Raw genomic sequence first — 17,926 nt, 5'->3', positions numbered from 1 at the left:
AGGAACATACGGTACCTGGAATGCAACAAGATAACCGAGTTTCAAGGTGGTTTTAAACACTTTTGGTGCAATTATTCCTACAGGTCAATATTTGCAACATTTGCCTGTTCTTTCTACTACGTTTCTTGTAAAAAGTGGGTGGCATCCATTGGTGTCTACCCATTGATGGAAGGCATTCAGCAGCAGAATGAGGGGGGCAAGCATTTTTTTGTGATTCCTACTACAGCTTCAGCTCTAGAGGAACCATGGGAGGCTGCATGAGTTGGGAGGAACTGCTGAAAATTGCCTCCCTTTCCTGTTCCACTGAGGATCCCTTCCTTCAGCAATGGACACAGCTGGATGCCACCCAATAACTCTCAGCAAAAAGTTAATGAAAGGAGCTTTAAAACACCTCCCATATGTTTATAGTTTTATTTGCACCAGAGTTTCTGCATATTGCTTAATGCCATAGATCAGGCCTAATCAGAATTTTACTTGCATTTTTTTTGTCTAGAAATGTCCATTACAAGCTCCAGTGTTTCCATTCCAAGAGCATGGATAAAGTGCACCATATGAGCCAAAACACTGTAAAATACACTCGTCTTTATATATTAAAGGGAGCGCAAGTCCCAGCATGCAAATGCTGCAGCCTGATCCAAAGCGAATGGCGTCCAAATTAAGTGTGAGGTGTATAAAAAAAGGAAGTAACTGCTTGTTTGGTAATTTCTTCAGAAGGAATTGAAATGGCCTGTGATATTCTGAGGAGCTTTTACTGCAGCACTAGGTTGTAGAAAATTTATTTGTCCCTGTTTTGAGCCTTGTAAACAACATTTTCTTCAGTGAAGGGTAAGATATACCTTTTCCTCTGCAGGAATGGCAGAAACAGGTGTCTGAACAAATGCAGTTTGAAAAAGTTCTGTGAAGTAGCTGCCAAAGTTTCTGTGCTCCCCTGAAACAATAAATAAGGTTTTAAAAAAAGGTTTTGCCACTTAACTGAAATAGAAAAAAGACTGTTTATTTCTTAACCAGGCTGGCCTGCAATTCCGCCTCAAAGGCCATCCTGTCAAAGGTACGTATGTTCATCTCTTCCCGGACTTTTTCCCGGACATGGAACGACGCCCGAGCAACAGACCGGGCGTTTTCCAAGACATTTTTTCTCTCCTTACAGATCTGTTCGCTCCGCTCCAGCTTCTTCTCAATGGACTGCAAGATCTCCCTGCGACGGATGTCTTCGTTCTCTTCCACCTTCCTCTTGTTCACTTTCTGCACCTTCTCCTTCTCCAGCCGGCTCTGGACCACCTTCTGGGCCTTCTGCTGCACCACTTCCTCGGCCACCTGAGCCGCATGCTGCAGCTTCCGCTCGGAAGCCCTGGCCAAGGCCTTCAAGTACTCCTTCTGCTCCCGGTCCCTCCTCTCCGCTGCCCTCTTGGCCCTCTGGATCTGCATCTCCTCCCGCTTGGCTCTCTCCCTCAGCTCCTGGTTCCTCTTCTCCACCAGCTGCTCATACTTCTCCTGGGCCTTGTTGAGGCTCCCTTCCACAGAAGCCCTCAGCACCGCCTTCTCCTCGGCCTCCTGCTTGGCCTTCTCCTTGAGGATGATCTCGTGCTTCCGCTTCTCGGCCTGGTTGAGCAGCCGCTTCTCCCTCTGCAGCAGCTGCTCCTTCTTCAGCTTCTTCTGGGCGGCCAAGGACAGCTTCTCTTGCAGCAGCTGGACCTCTCGCTCCATGGCCTCTTTCTTGACCTCCTCCTGAGCCTTCAGGTTGTGCTCTTGGTGGCGCTTCTTCTTCTTGTCATCCAGGAGGGCCTTCTCCTGCCTCTCCCGCCTCATCTTCTCCTGCGTCTCCAGGTGCTCCCGCCACTTCTCCTCCTGCTGCCAGCTCTGCTTCTGCTTCAGCAGGGTGGCAGCCTGCTCCTCCTGGCTCACCTTGCTGCGCCGCCTCTCCAGCCGCGACTCCCACAGCTGGTGGCACTGCAGCAAGGCCCTCTGCCTCTGCCTCTCCTCCCGCTCCCTCCTCTGCTCCGCCTGCCTCCGCTGGATGTCCCACTGCAGGTGGGCACAGTACCTCTGCTCCCTCAAGATGCTCTCCTCCTGCTGCTTGGCGATCATCAGCGCCGCGATCTTCCGGTCCCTCTCCGACACCTCCTTGAGGCCCTTCTTCCTCTTCACCTCCTTGACGATCCTCTCCACCTTCTTGGCCGTCTGGGGCGAATGGCTCAGGTCGCCCAAGCTGAAGCTGCGGCCTACTAGGGCTGTCATGGTTGCCACCGTCTTAGTCCTGGGCAGCTCCTTGGGCCACTTGTCCCGGAAACTGTCTCCGCTGTAGGAGGAGGAGGCCCCGGAGTCAGAGGAGGTTTTGGTGGAGTGGCCATCCCTCCTCTTCTGCAAGGAGTCCAAGGAGTGGCTCTTCTTGGTCCTGGCGCCCCTGGGAGCAGCAGCAGCAGCAGAAGCAGCAGGAGGAGGAGGAGGCGGCAAGCAGCCGGTCCTGGTCTGCCCTACTGGGGTGCAGCTGCCGCTGGTGCTTTTGAAGGCGATCCTGGGCGCCGGCGAGGAAGGCAGGCTGGCGGTGAGGAGCGGCGTGAAGAGCCTCCTCTTCTCCTCGCGGATAATCCTTTCCCTTTCCTCCCGGCACTGCTGCAGCTTCCTCTGCCGGTCCATCTCGTAGACCTCGTAGAGGCCGGCGGCCACGCGCATGGAGCGCCCGGGCGCCTCTTTGACCAGCTCGCCCAGCGAGCGCGGCAGCAGCTCCACCGGCTTGACGGCGCAGCGGGCGCACGCCTCCAGCGAGCGCGGGCTGGTGAGCACATAGCGGCTGCCCTCGGCCTCGGCGCAGTCGAAGTTGTACAGGTCCAGGTGGAGCATCGGCGATTCCTCGCGCAGCTGCCCCGCCTCTCCGCCAGGAGGAGCCGCCGCTTCCGCCGCCGCGCCCGAGGCGGACGCCGGAGAGGCACCATCCGCCGCCGAGGAGGAGGAGGAGGAGGGACTGGCTGCTGCTGCTGCTGCTGCTGCTGCTGTTGCTGCCGGGGCCGGGGCCGCCGCCGCCGAGGCCTCGTCTCCACCTGCTGCTGGTGCTGCTGCTGCTGCTGCGCTCCCGGGCTCTGCGTCTTTCTCCTCGCCCGCATCCGCCACCGGATCCACCATGCCTGGCTTCCTGCAGGATCTGCGAGGGAACGAAAGCAAAAACAGAAGCAGCGAAATCAGGAGGATCAACCGTAAAAATAACCTCGCCGGGATTTAATCTGCTGCCATCGAGGGATTAGCCGGCATCTGCGTCTCCATGGTCTGGGGGGGGGGGCGCAGTGGGAAGCAGCGGAATCCACAACCTTTCTCCACCCCCCATAGCACCCGGGCAAGATCCATCCGGGGAGACTCCCCGCACCGTGGCAGGGGTGCCAACTTGAATAAAATATTGGGGGGGGGCACCCCGCATAATCGATCACAAGACATGGTGCAGAGAGGCACACTGTTTGAATGGCAATGCTTGGGTGGGTGGGTGTCAAATATTTTATTGAGGGGATCGAAGGGACCTCGGCCCCTAGGAGTTGGCCTCTATGCACCGTGGCTCTTGCCCCAGTGACTGAAAGGAGAAAGAGTGCGGAGTTTTGCGAGAAGTTGCAAAGTCGTCCTGAGTATAACGGGAGATCAAGGGGAGGGGAACCTAACGGCGGGGTGTGTGTGTGTGAATGGGCGGGATCCCAACCGAAGCTCCGCCGCCCCAAACGCTTCTCCCTCCGCCCTGGGCAACGTGGATGATTAAGGTTAGCCTCCCCCATATAATGAGATGGGAGAGAGGGGCGCTGAAGAGGTCCCCCTCCCTTCCGTCTCCCCAGCCCCCTCGCCCCTGCCCTGCTGTCTATCTTGCAGCCCCACCGGAGTCCCACCGGAGAAAGGGGAGGGCGGGCAGGTGCGGGGACGGCAGAGGGGATCAGGATCCCAAAGCGCCTCTTTCTAACGCAAGCTCGCTTTTCCTCCGGGTCCCGTGAGACCGACCTCTCCGCGGTTTCCCCGGTTCTGGACAAGCCTCCGCCTCGTCTCCCTGCCGCTGGGATGCAGCGCCGCTCCCCAGAAAACACCCTGATGGGGAACAGCCATCCTTGGAAAGCCGCGGACACTCTCCTCCAGCTACAGCGGTGAGCTGCCTGCCCCTCCCGGCGACCCTTCCATTCCCACCCCCCGCCCCATAGCAAAACGGGCATCAATCGATCAGTCCCCTCGCCGCAGACAAAAACATCGGGGGGGGGGCGAAGAGGGGGAGGGGGTGCCGATCACTCACCGTTTGGGCTTTCGGGGGCTCCGCGGGCTTTCGATGATGTAGCACCAAACGGGTATTGGTGTGTGTGTGAGTGTGTCGTGTGGGGGGCAGATCAGGTTACGGGCGGCAGCAGCAGCAGTGGCGGCTGCGGCGGCCTCTCCATGGCGCCCGGCAACCCCCGCGCAGAGCCTCTGCCCGCGGCCGGGGGGAGGCAGCTGGCAGGTGCCTTGGGCTGCGCAACCCCTAGCATGTTGTGGCTCCTAAGCTGAAGGTGGAAGAGGACAGCGACTACCCATCTCCGCCGCCACCGGCCTCGCTTGCGGGGCTCCTGCCTCCCTCCCTCCGCCGCCGCCGCCGCCTTCGGAGCTCCGCCTGCGAGGATGCGATGGAGCCTCCGCTGCTGCGCTGCTGCTGCTCCGCGGGAAGGAGAGACGCGCGAGGAACGCTGATCCGCGCCACTTGCCGCGAGACGGGGGACGCGGGGAGGAGGAGGAGGAGGAAGGAGGGGTCTGAATAAGAGAGGAGGGGATGGAGCCTACTGCGAGTTTTCTTGCCCTTGCAGTACTGTATTTCCCCATGTGCCTTTTGAATAACCCTCACCCTGCCTCTACAGCTCAATGCGAGTGATAGCCAACAGTGGGTCTCTGAGTATGACTAAGGTTGGACATCACTAGGATTTTAGTAGGTAAGAACTTATACCTGAGTTTGTTTATTTCCTCCTCCCTCCCAATCTGTTTTCCTTTTGTGTCCTGTACGCAGGGACAGGGACTGTCTTATTTGTAGCCATGCACTTTGAGGACCTTTCTTGGAGAAAAGCTATTAAAATAAATAAATGTGAAAAATCCCTTTTGTGAAAACCTTCATACATGGTATCTCCATAATCCTTACAACAGCTTTGTAAGGTTGGCCAGCAGCACTATCTCCACATTGCAGATGATGGCAGGGGTGGGGAGACCACAGCTCAGATGATGGGGCATGTAGCACGCGGACTATATCTTTGTGGCCTGGTGCTGTGCACACTTAGAATTTGTGCAGGGAGCGGGGGGACTTGGTGATGGGGAAAAGTGAGAAAGGTCACTTTGCACACAAAGGGATGGTTGTGTGTGAAACCCCAAATACCCAATACAAAACTCAATTCAAGCAACTGGGGGTTCTAGGATAGGCCACCCCATACAATTAAGCAAGGGAAGGGGCAAACATGCTGGAATATATAACTGTTGTTCTCATGTCTCACTCCCTTTCTCCATTCTCCTACATACAGCAAGACTACATCTTGTTTGACCATATTGCTGCAACATTTGCTCCCAACAGGCTCCCTCTGTTGGCAAAGGACACTCTAACCAATGTCACAACTGGATAAATGCAGGTAAGCATCTCACAGCAGTGGACAACTTTGGGCTTTAAAATTTGGTGCAACACCAAAATTCAGTTCACTCCCCCTTCCCCGCCTCTTGCTTTGTTTGCCATTGTTGCTGGCAAACAACAAGGGTCCCTGCGAGACCCTTTTGGCTCTGTGCCCAGTGCAGGCTAACTGGTTGCTCTCCCCTATATCTGCCTCTGCTCACAGCTTGAATGCACAAAACAGACAACCACTTTGCACACAGTTTCACTACAACCCCAACGGGGGCGGGGGGAGGAGGACTATAATCACAGTTTCTATTATTTCTCCCCAAGCCCCAATAGTGGTACGGTGGTACCTCGGGTTACATACGCTTCAGGTTACATACGCTTCAGGTTACAGACTCCGCTAACCGAGAAATAGTGCTTCAGGTTAATAACTTTGCTTCAAGATGAGAACAGAAATCATGCTCTGGCGGCGCGGCAGCAGCAGGAGGCCCCATTAGCTAAAGTAGCGCTTCAGGTTAAGAACAGTTTCAGGTTAAAAACGGACCTCCGGAACGAATTAAGTACTTAACCCGAGGTACCACTGTACTGACAGAGCACCCATTTGGTACCATTCCCTCTTCCCTCTCACCTCCTCACAACACCTTCTATGTTTCTAAGTCCAGGAACCATCTGCTCCAGCTGCTGACTATTGCTCATCGCTCTCTGTGAGTCTGTCTCTGCTCATCATAGACTGCTCTCCCCCAGGTACAGGATCCATCCCACCACTTGTTCTGTGATAACGTGAAGAGTGGCCCAGCAACAGTCACCTGGGTGCACCCAGCTGTTCCTCCAAGGAGTGGTTAACCTGCTTGCTCTGTGCAGTTTCCTCTATTCTTGCAAGGTTCGTGAGAGAAGGTGCAAAAGTTGATGGTGCTCCGAACATAAAGCAACAGTATCTCCCCTCTGATCCGACTCGCAGGCAATAAAACAGTCTGGGTTTTATTGTTACAGGATGCAGTAGAGAACATTCAATAATAACCTCAAACTGATCAGAGAAATATTGAGCATGATATTTCCTACATACACAGGCTGCCCTTGGCTTCATGAAGATCTGCCCTGCAACATGCCCACTCTCTGTGCTGCCAGAAACGCCTGGGCAACACAAGTTTGGGCAACGCAACTTTGAGCCATTTTGATGTTGCAAATGGATGCTAAGATTTATTTCTTGTTCTCAACTGGATCTACATAACTGCCCCATAACATAAGTTCTCTGGGCAGCCTGCAAAACACATATAACAATTAAAATGCAATATGAAACAGCATTGGGAAAGCTTTGGCCCTCCAGATTTTGTTGGGAAAGAAGTCCTGACATCCCTGACCATCGGTCGTACTGCCTGGGGCTGATGGGAGTTGGAGTCCAACAACTTTTCAGGACCTTGGGTCTGATGATGGGCCCCATAACATCGGAGCCGAAAAATGTGGTTCCAATTAGGGAACTGGCCATGTGTCTCCTTGAGATGAGTGAAATGTATCTGGTTGGCCCCTGTGAGAACAGCATGCTAGATTAGATGGGCTATTGGCCTGTTCCAGCAGGCGGTTCTTGTGTTCTTATCCCCAGCTCTCTTCATTCACACATGATGAAATCCTAAGCATATATACTATGAATAAGTCTCGGTGAGCACAGCTGCACTTTCAAGGAAACATAAGTAGGATCTGGCTGTTAGTTAAAGCAGTGGTTCCCAATTAGGGGTCCGGAGAACACACCCAGGGGGTCTGTGGCCCCATCCCTTGCCTCCCCACAACTAATTTTTTTGTCATTTTTGCATGGTAACATCACAGATTCAATGGTCTTGTTTCAGCACTGTGCAATTTTTTCAATATATTGACCAAACTCGCTTTTTAAATCACACTTGATAACGATTTTGACCTGGCAATATGCGGCAATATATTGCTCCTTGTGTGAGGTAGAGCAGGGCAGCTGATTTCAAGGCACCTCCGATCTCGGCTGATAAACGCTGCTGATCTGAGCTGCCTTCCTTCAAGCTGAGGGAAAACAGAGCTGATTACCCTCACTTCAAGACTCCATGGCACTACCTTCGATCTCTGAGGCTACTTCTTCCCTCATCCCCACACCTGATCTCAAATTTAAGACATCGTGATATATCGGAATATCGCAATGTTTAGCTGCTGATATCTGTTTTCCAACATCATGATATATCACTCAGCCCTAGTCTGTTTTTTAGCATGCCTAAAATCCTTTGCTCATTAGGGGCTACCCCACTTTTTTTCAAAAAAATTGCTTTGCACAGGTAACCACCATAGAGTTATCAAAATTTTCAAAGGTAGGGGGTCTGTGGATTGGCTTTTGAAAAATTGAGGGTCCTCAGTATTTAGCTAATTGGGAACCACGGAATTAAAGGATAAAACAAAATTGCCTGCTGCTGATTTTGTCATTCACATGCTAAGAACAAGAGGCACATACTGAGCTTGCCATGGGGAAGCTTCCGAAATCTAATCTTTTCCTGAAATGTTAGATATTTTAAAGTCACAAGAAAGTTAATTTTGACTTGTCAGCATTTGCATAGAACAGGCTTCCTCAACTTCGGCCCTCCAGATGTTTTGAGACTACAGTTCCCATCATCCCTGACCACTGGTCCTGCTAGCTAGGGATCATGGGAGTTGTAGGCCAAAAACATCTGGAGGGCCGAGGCTGAGGAAGCCTGGCATAGAATCTATTAGCTCCAGCGTGGTTTGTGTAGGATGGTTTGTGGGATCACTTACTTTGGCTGTCATGCTTGTCTGTGTGCACACGCATGCGTATACCACATCGATGCTTCATTTTCATTCCACATATCTGGGATCGTTGCCAGCATTGGAGATTGCTAGAAGAAAAGCTTTTGAACTATAATAATGTTTGGAACAAGCCTCGGTGCCAGATGTTGAAGAGTTAATCCTGTAGAAATACAGAAATCAGCTGACTGTGGTTTAAATGAGCTGCCCTTGAAATTAGCATGCATTAAGGTTTGCATTGATGTTAATTGGAGATTTCCTCTTTCCTGGGTCCTTTCAATTGCTATATGTGGGTTAACCAGACCAAAAAAACAAAAACAGCCCCACAGCAAACCCCTGAACACAGAGAATATAGTTTATACCAACAGAAAAAAATGTTGTCTTGACACATACTTTTAAAGCGTTCTCTTCTAATTACAAGGCAAAGTAAACAAACAGAAACATCTGCCTTATTAACATAATTTCAAAAATGGCTGGAAGTGAAAGACTTTACAGTTCAAATTGAAACTGACAGTTTCTGCAGCAGTGTGTAAAATCATAGAGCACAGAAAATATAGTTGCCATGTGAAGAAAGGAGTGTCACAGTTTAGGAGCTGGAGGGCCACACATTCCCCATTCTTGGATTAGACAACAATAAAAGCTACTCTGAAAGCTCACGTTCAATGTTGACAGGAAGGAAGTAATTTGCAGAGCAACTCATAACTATAATTATGCTTTGAGAGAAGATAGTGCTGTTGGCTGAATGGCCACAATATCCTGGATAAGCTTATCATAGGAAGGAAGGGCAAAGTACACAACCAGAAAATACAAAAATGGTATAAAAGGGGCAGACATGCCCCTGGCAACCCACGATACACCACTAGTGGCAACCCACCATGGACTCAACTGATGATAATGCTCATATGTTGTCTATAGAGAAAGAGCCTATGAACTCAGGGTGATGAGGACACTGTCAGGGACTGGCTGAATGGTGAGGAATGGTGGGGAGCTCCAGCCCGAAGACCCCAGGGAAGCCTCAGAAGAGAAGAGCTCTGAGCTGGGAGAGTGGTAGTGGGACAATGAAGACAGAGGAGGAATGGGGGGATGCTGAACAAGAAACAGGCTTGAGAGAGAGAGAGAGAAGGAAAACACTGCAGACATAGAATAGGAAGCTGAGGAGGAGGTGGGGGCTGAAGCTGAGACAGATTCACAGGAGCAGGCAGGTCCTACTGTACAGTGGTGCCTCGCAAGATGAAAATAATCTGTTCCGCGAGTCTCTTCATCTAGTGGTTTTTTCATCTTGCGAAGCATCCCTATTAGCGGCTTAGCGGATTAGTGGTATTAGCGGCTTAGCGGCTATTAGCGGCTTAGCGGCTTAGAAAAAGGGGAAAAAACTCGCAAGACTTGCAAGACGTTTTCGTCTTGCGAAGCAAGCCCATAGGGAAATTCGTCTTGCGCAGCGCCTCGAAAAACGGAAAACCCTTTCGTCTAGCGGGTTTTTCGTCTTGCGAGGCATTCGTCTTGCGGGGCACCACTGTATTTAGCTCTCCTCCCCGCTTGTCTCTGAGGAGGACTCAGAGGGTGTTGCATGTTACAGAGCAGGGAGCTCAGAGGGCCCCTCTCCAGCGGAGTTTAAGACTGCTGGGAAGACACACGGGTGGGGAGGAGGCTTAGCAGGAAGTGGGAGATCCAGAACTCTAGTTCTGTGCTCTAGTTCTGTGAATGTCTTTACCAGGGCCAGTCATACCCTAGCATACCCTCCAACATCCCTCCAAATAGGGATGTCCATCATAATCATAATTTTACTTTTTATATCCCACCCATATGACTGGGTTGCCCAGCCACTCTGGGTGGCTTCCAACATATATAAAAATAATAATAATAAAAATTACATATTAAACATTTTATAAAAACCTTTCCTATACAGGGCTGCCTTCAGGTGGCTTGGGGTCAGATAACTCCTTACTCTCCAACATTTTTCTGATGAAAATCCTACCATACCCTCCAATATTTCTCGGATGAGAATACGGACATTCTAAGGAAAAGCGGGACATTTCAGGATCAAATCAGAAATTGGGATGGCTTCTGTAAATCTGGGAATGTCCCTGCAAAATAGAGACACTTGGAGGGTCTGCCGTAAGTTTGTGTGTGTTCTATTGCCTTGAATAAAGAATTACCTTTATTATTCATCCCTGAGTCTTCATGCTGAACCAGCCCTGACAGACACCAGCACCTCAGCACATGCAACAGCCACTAGTCATGCTATGTTCTGATTGTCATGAGTTCATTGTCTGTCCCTGCATAGGCAGCTTGTGGGCATTATTGCCAGTATAGTTCCTGACTGGCTACAGCATTTTCTGCTAGGGTGTTATCCTGTTGCCCTGGTCTGAGCATGGATTGGATATAGCGGCCGTTCTACCTGTGCAGTGGTGGCATATCTCCTGTGCTGGGTTAATATGAATATAGGATTGCTCAGCCCAGCTTGCATTGTGGTTAATTCTGGAGGAAGAAACACAGATTTTACACTGAGTCAGATCCAGATAAGATTTCACATTTGGGTTTAAAGGGCGGTGCTTAGAAACTGTAAACAGGCAGATGTCATAGGGGATTTCCAATCTATAGGCAGAGGATTTAAATATTTTTCATCACTAGAGGGCACTCACTGATCAGATATTAGTTACTTTATTTTTAATTTTTCAATCAACCAACTTTCAAACAATTGAACAAGGGCTGAAAGGCGAATAGGTTTGCCACCTGAGGCGCTCCAAAATAAGAAACTCATGGTGAGACCTTGAACAAATGGCATTATTGTGTGTGTCACCACATTAGTACTTTGTTAGAATGCACTGTCATTGTCATGCATTACATTAAAGTTCCTTTTGGTTGTTATGAATGGCAATACCATTCATCTAGGAGGAAAGCTCAAGAGCTAACTATAGCAATTACTTCCAAGGCTTTGAGAACACTCCCCAAGCAGTGTGCCTTTTCCCACACCAAGATCTGAAAAGGCTAACTGTTTATATTAGTCTATATTTGCTAAAAATAGAAGGTGTATTGACAAAGCGGGATTGGCATGGTTGGTAGAACTTTTGCACAGTTGACGCCCATGAAATTGCTTCCTGGATCAGGTTAAGCAGTTGGGGGTGAGGGGAAACCTCAGATTTTAATCTGATTTCCATCTGAAACACTGACTACAATTTCAGGGATGTCTCTGAATACCAGTTTCTGGGAGGAGTGCTGTTGCATTCAGTTCCTGTTTGTGGGATTCCCCGAGGCCACGGGGAGAATGGCATGCTGGATTCAATAGACCTTTGGCCTGACTCAGCAAGGCTCTTCTTATTTTCTCATATTCTTCTGTACATATAGCATGTGTTTAGCCTTTTGCCATTTTTTTTTAATCTTGCCACTGCTTATGGGAATGGGCAGAGAATATAGGAGTGGTGAGTTACTCAGAATCCATCAGAGCCAAAGGCTCTCTTTTGTTCCTCAGAAGGCCTTGGGGCATTGTGAAAACTTTCAGGAACCTTTTGGGTAGGGTGGGCCAGATCATGGGCCAACTTTGTCAGGTGACCAGAACAACACACCTGCCAATCAACTGGTAAAAAGGTAAAGGTAAAGGACCCCTGAACAGTTATTATTATCAAAAGCATCTATGGGGTGCAGTGCTCATCTTGCTTTTCAGGCCAAGGGAGTCAGTGTTTGTCCACAGAGAGTTTTCTGGGTCATATGGCCAGCATGACGAAACCATTTCTGGCAGAAAGGGACACTGTGACAAGTGCCAGAGAACACAGAAGTGCCATTTACCTTCCCGTCGCAGCAGCACCTATTTATCTACTTGCACTAGTGTGCTTTCAAACTGCTAGGTTGGCAGAAGCTGGGACAGAGCAACAGGAGCTGACTCTGTCATGCAGATTTGAACTGCTGACCTTCCAATCAGCAAGCCTAAGAGGCTCAGTGGTTTAGACCACATCACCACTCGCATCTTGCCAATCAACTGACATCATTATTGACAGGTTGTTCTGAATGTGAATCTTCAAGCATGCCCTCCATGACCAATTTCCCCACCCCCACTGCACCTCACCACACCCCCCATGAACCTTTAAACTCTAAAATGGCAGGCCTCATTTCACAGCTTAATGCATTGGTCTCCGGCAGGTGTGTTGCGAGCCGGTACAGGGTTGTGGCCTGAGCTAAGGTGGGTCAAAACAGCAGCACTACCACCATTCAAATATATGGTACACACACACACACACACACAACACACACACACACACACACACACAGAGAGAGAGAGAGAGAGAGAGAGAGAGAGAGAGAGAAATGGGCCCCCAAATGTATGTTTGAATTACAGTTGGGTTCCAGGTCTGAAAACATTGATGAACATTAAAGGGTCTGTTTGGGTGGGAATTTAGGCTTGCAAGATAGGAAGCTGTTTATTTTCCACAGCCAGGTCCTTTTTTCCCCATTAGGCCCCAAGCTAGAGGGAAGCAAGTGCTTGTCTGCTTCATTGCTTTCCTTCAGCCTAACTTCCAGTGCCAGCTGGCTGACAGCTTCTGCCTGTGCATCTCTCCGCTGCCATGGTTCCCTTCCTGGCAGCATGAGGGCGGCATGCACATCCAGCCATCAGCCTTGGATGGTTTTGGATGTGAGGCAGGAGGTAGTTTTGACACCCCTGTTTTCCCTGCAAAACCTAGGGAGTCTCTACATGTGGTAGAGAGACCCCCTGCAGTCCTCTCCTCTGCGTTTTTGCTTCTTGTTGCAGAAAGAAGACACAAATCAAACTAAAGCATATACGGTGGTACCTCGGGTTAAGTACTTAATTCGTTCCAGAGGTCCGTTCTTAACCTGAAACTGTTCTTAACCTGAAGCACCACTTTAGCTAATGGGGCCTCCCGCTGCTGCCACGCCGTCGGAGCACTAGTTCTGTTCTCATCCTGAAGCAAAGTTCTCAACCTGAGGTAATATTTCTGGGTTAGTGGAGTCTGTACCCTGAAGCATATGTAACCTGAAGCGTATGTAACCCAAGGTACCACTGTACTGCTTACAACAGACCCTCCAAGTGTCCCTATTTTCCAAGGACGTCCCTGATTTAGAGAAGCTGCCCCAATTTCTGATTTGATTCCAGAATGTCCTACTTTTCCTTAGGATGTCCCTATTTTCATTGGAGAAATGTTGGAGGGTATGGAGTTATCTTACCCCCCAAGCCGTCTGAAGGCAATCCTGTATAGCAGGGATGTCCAACCAGTCAACGGCGATCAACAGGTCGACCCCCAGGTGATTGTGATAGATCGCGGTGGATTGCTGGCTCACGGTGGAAAGAGAGCATCTGTGTGCGTGCCGTCCTGACCTGGTGTGAGTCGGTCGTTGCTAGGCCACTGGCACCCTGGTAAATTGGTATTTAGGAACTTGCTGCTGCAAGTTCACTCCATTAGGAGGCTTCTTGGATCTCCAGCAGTGCAGGTCTACCCATGGCATTGGCCATCGTTAGATTGTTCTTGGCATCCGTCCCCTGCTTCCCTGCGAAGCTGTGTCATGGGTGAGAGCTGCGGAGTGTCTATTGGTTTGTGAGTGATTTATGGTGTGCCCCCCCCAAAAGCAGGAAAACTATGTGTTGCTCCTCCTTTTTAAAAAAAGCAACTTTGGCCTGCCCCCCTAAAAAAAGATCAACAACTTCGGATCTCCCACCCAAAAAATGGGTAGATCACTGCCACTTTTTTTATCCCAGGAGTAGATTGCAATCTCTTGGGAGTTGGACATCCCTGCTGTATAGGGAAGTGGGTTTTTTTAAATGTTTAATTATGTTTTTATATATGTTGGAAGCTGCCCAGAGTGGCTGGGACAACCCAGTGAGATGTGTGGGGTATAAATAGTAAAATTATCATTATGGAATGGGACTTCCTTATTTTCATCGGAGAAATGCTGGAGGGTATGCTACAAAGAGCAGGGGAAATCGTGTGCAGTTCTTTCACCTTTTGCTTTCCTGTCTTAGCAGAAATCGTCTAGTAAGTGAATAATACAGCTGTTTCCTGCCTCTGAATAGATGCTGTTTATACACAGAGCATTTTGAATAGGTAATGTGTTGTTGACAGCTAGCATGTAGTCATGTCCTTGGACCAAATTCAAGCAAGCTTTCTTTTTTTATATAATCTTTTTTAAATTAAAGATTTTATTGGTTTACAAAAGTATGTGCATTGTCTCTTTTTTCAGACAAGCAAGCTTCCTGTGTGTTACATTAGCCATTGCTAGTTATACTTCAGTCAGGAATAATAATAATAATAGTAATAATAGTAATAATAGTAATAATAATAATAATAATAATAATAATAATAATAATAATACCCTGCCCATCTGGCTGGGTTGCCCCAGCCACTCTGGACGACATACACAACCAAAATGTTTCCTGCCATTTTGTGCATACTTATACATTGTGCATTTTCTACACACACACACACACACACTTTTTCATTTTATTTATAAAGGCTCAGGGTGTTTTTTAAGCAGGAACCTGTGAATTTAACGCTATCCTAGAAGGTGCACAGGCTGACATTGTGTCATCAAGGCTGCTAAAAGGGCAGCACTTACAGGCAACCTGTCCTCTCCCTCCCTGACCCTGGTCATTTTTTGCATATGTTTTAATGTTTGCAATACACATGTGTAAAATGCAGAAAATGACTGGTTTCTAAAGGGCTGCTGAATTGCATTTGGAGTGTGTTTATTATTAAGGGACAAGCAAAGTGCCAAATGGGAGGAGTCCTCTTAGCTTTCACTGAACCATATGAATCAAACTTGCACTTTGTGTGCGCCTACTGTTCTTGAAAGTTTGAAATACATGAAATACAGGTGTATGTTCTTTATGCGTATTCTTGCATAGTCTGCTTAATACAAACAACCCTGAGTATGCTTAGTTTTTAGGATGTAAAATATTGGCCTCATGCACACCATACATTTAAAGCACTATGATACCACTTTAAACAGTCATAGCGTCTCCCCAATTTCCCCCCAGAGCTGTAGTTTATTAAGGATGCTGAAGGTCCCTGGGTTCATTCCTAGCATCTCCTGGTTGAGCTAGGAAAAATTCCTGCCTGCAACTCTGGAGAGCTGCTGGCAACCATTATAGACAAATAGTGAGCCAGATGATGCAGTCATCTGACTCTCATCTAACACTTCCCATCTTCCTTAAGAGATCGATGCAGCAGGACTTGAAGGATTTCATGGCCTTTTGGGGTATATTTGGCATGTGGTATCACATGTTTCCTTTGTGCTGTCCATGTATTTGTTTTTCCTTGCTGTTATTTTCCATTTCTTTGGAATCGTTTCTTTTTTACACTGTCATTCTTAGCTCATTAAAAACTATGTTTTAGGAGAGACAAAAAAAGACAAAAAGAGAAAGAATGAGGATATATTAAAAAAGAAAACCTAGTTCATGCCATGTCATAATCATATGGGGCTTTCCAAATGAATAATTTTTCTCGTGGTAGGACGTGGCCAGTTACCCAATGGATTCTTGCCTGCCCATGGGGAATTTCCAGTGGACAGGGCAGGTGACACGGTTGGAGCCCCTGTCACGCAGTAGGAACAGCGAGACACATCAGGCTCTTGATATGGTTGACTTGAAGTGCCACACTGTTGTTGACACTGTGATTCTACATCAGCTCAAACCTGATGCAATAGGAGGGATTTAAAACATTTTTTTACAGACATCCCTGAATTGACAACCATCCCACCCATGTTGCAACACAAGATCACAGGATATGGTGTACACAGGACACTACCATGAGGGAGAATTTGCTCAGATGAAAGGCCGCTTGGCAGGGAGCTACATCTCTGTAGCCTTATGTTTGCATACTTAGACATCAGAAGAGGGATAGTCCTTGCCTTGGGACTCCAGACACAAATACCCAATATGAAACCCAAACAATTGTGGGTGCTAAGAAAGAGTGTCTTGCATAAGTAAACAAAGAAAGATCTCAAAACCCAGGCAGTTGCATATGAGCCAAAACATTCTTTCAGATAGCTTGGACCTGAGCTGTGTAGCCAATTTTAAATATGGTGATACCATCATAATCGCCTTGCTACTAAGGAAATTTATTTACCTTTTATTATGAACACACAGAATAATATACATAAATGTATCAAACATGACATCCCCTTCCCTAATGAATACAAAACAGGCCTTCATAAAAGAGACATCTTTCTAACAGTTTTTTTCAGTTTCACCTTGGTTGATTTGAGCACTGGAAAAAAAGAAAGTGTGATCAAAGTGTAATTTAACTCATGAACACACCCACCTGAGCAGAACCTGTGGCTTTGAGGTGGTATCCAGTGCTGGTCCTACTCAGAACAGACCTAATGAAGTTAATAGACATGACTAATTTAGGTTCATCAATTTTGAGTCTACTCTTGGGATGGACTTAATTGGATACAGACCCAGGATGGCCAGTGGCCAGGAAAGATGGGAGCTATAGTTTGGGAGAATCTGGAGACCACAAGTTCCTCATCCCTGGTACAAAGAATCGGTGGGCTTCTGATTTTGCAAAGGCTTGTGTACTTTCAGATTGTCAAGCCTTAAGCACTTCTTTTGAGTTTGAGATAACAGGAAAACAAAACGGAAGAACAAATGTGTAGTCTTTCAAAACCAGTGACAAAGATATGAGATTAAAAGCTGTATGAAAAGCGCCTCAGAGGGCCTCTTGCTGCACCTCTTTGGGGAATTAGTGACAAAAGCAGGAATTATTAGTGTTGGCGGTTTCTCTCACAAAAGTGTGTTTCTGGATGCTAAAAAGTGTTTATTTAGATAGGGGAGGGGCTGCAAGACTCGGAATTTTCATTTGATAAAGCGGGGAAATAATTTAACCAGAGATTTGGCTTTCTACAGCTGAAGTCCAGTCAGGCACTGGGTGAGGATGGGTTTTGAGCAAAGAATGGGGGGAAATGGGTATGGAATGGATATGCAGGTTGATCCGATAAAAGGGACGAATACAAAGTGGCAAGAGAGAAAATGGAGAGGACAGAAAGGATAGGGCAATATTGTGGAAAGGGTGGGGCTGGCGACAGAAACCACAACTGCCAACTTGTTCTCTAGCAGCGTATATAACATTTTGCATTCGGAAGCTTGTCTCCTCTGACAACCTGGCCCATTTAACGCTGAAGAGGAGAAATAAATAAAACGAGGGCGGGGGGGGGGGGAGGAGAGAGAGAGAAGTCCAGTACCCGGGCTGCGCTCAGAGTTAAGGCACAATATGAGAAGAGACGAAAATACCCCAAAGCCACAGGGCGCAAAGTGGGCAACCTCGCACACGGGAAGAGAACGGAGCCAGCCCGCTTCCTCCTGCCTGTTTCTCTTCCTCCCATATTCCCCGCCCCGGAGGAGGGAGCTGCTGCTCCTCCTCTTCCCACAGCCGCCGAGGCCGCGCGAGGAGAGCGGGGAGGCGGCAGTCCACGTGCGGGAAGGCGCTGGCTGATCTCCCGCGTTGTTAAGGCCGGCCGACGAGGCTCCTCCCCTTCCTTATATTCCTCCGGCCTGGGGAGCCTCGCCCCGATCAATCCTTTCCCTCCCGCGGGTTCTAACTTCAACCCTGCAGGCGGCAGGAGCAGCGGCTCTGC

The 17,926-nt window shown here is 48.6% G+C and overlaps 1 protein-coding gene and 1 long non-coding RNA gene across 2 annotated transcripts; one reads left to right on the top strand and one right to left on the bottom strand.

Annotated features, from left to right (window-relative positions):
- Positions 1-367: 367 nt before the first annotated feature.
- On the bottom strand, positions 368-4,848 carry CCDC177 (coiled-coil domain containing 177). The gene is made up of 2 exons (XM_081881631.1): positions 4,250-4,848; positions 368-3,136 (listed from the first exon to the last, which is right to left on the bottom strand). The coding sequence occupies exon 2, from the start codon at positions 3,115-3,117 to the stop codon at positions 994-996; it is 2,124 nt and encodes a 707-aa protein (XP_081737757.1). The 5' UTR covers positions 3,118-3,136; positions 4,250-4,848; the 3' UTR covers positions 368-993.
- On the top strand, positions 3,143-5,070 carry LOC309353087. The gene is made up of 2 exons (XR_014161525.1): positions 3,143-4,106; positions 4,842-5,070. It is a non-coding gene; the product is annotated as an uncharacterized lncRNA (long non-coding RNA).
- The last annotated feature ends 12,856 nt before the right edge of the window (positions 5,071-17,926 follow it).

This window comes from Podarcis erhardii (assembly GCF_964252035.2).
Source record: "Podarcis erhardii genome assembly, chromosome: 1".
Taxonomy (NCBI): domain Eukaryota; kingdom Metazoa; phylum Chordata; class Lepidosauria; order Squamata; family Lacertidae; genus Podarcis; species Podarcis erhardii.
This window is presented reverse-complemented; position numbering and strand designations above follow the sequence as displayed.

Bases quoted from the DNA above. Each gene is read 5' to 3' on its own strand.
- CCDC177 (XM_081881631.1), bottom strand. From the start codon at position 3,117: ATGGTGGATCCGGTGGCGGATGCGGGCGAGGAGAAAGACGCAGAGCCC.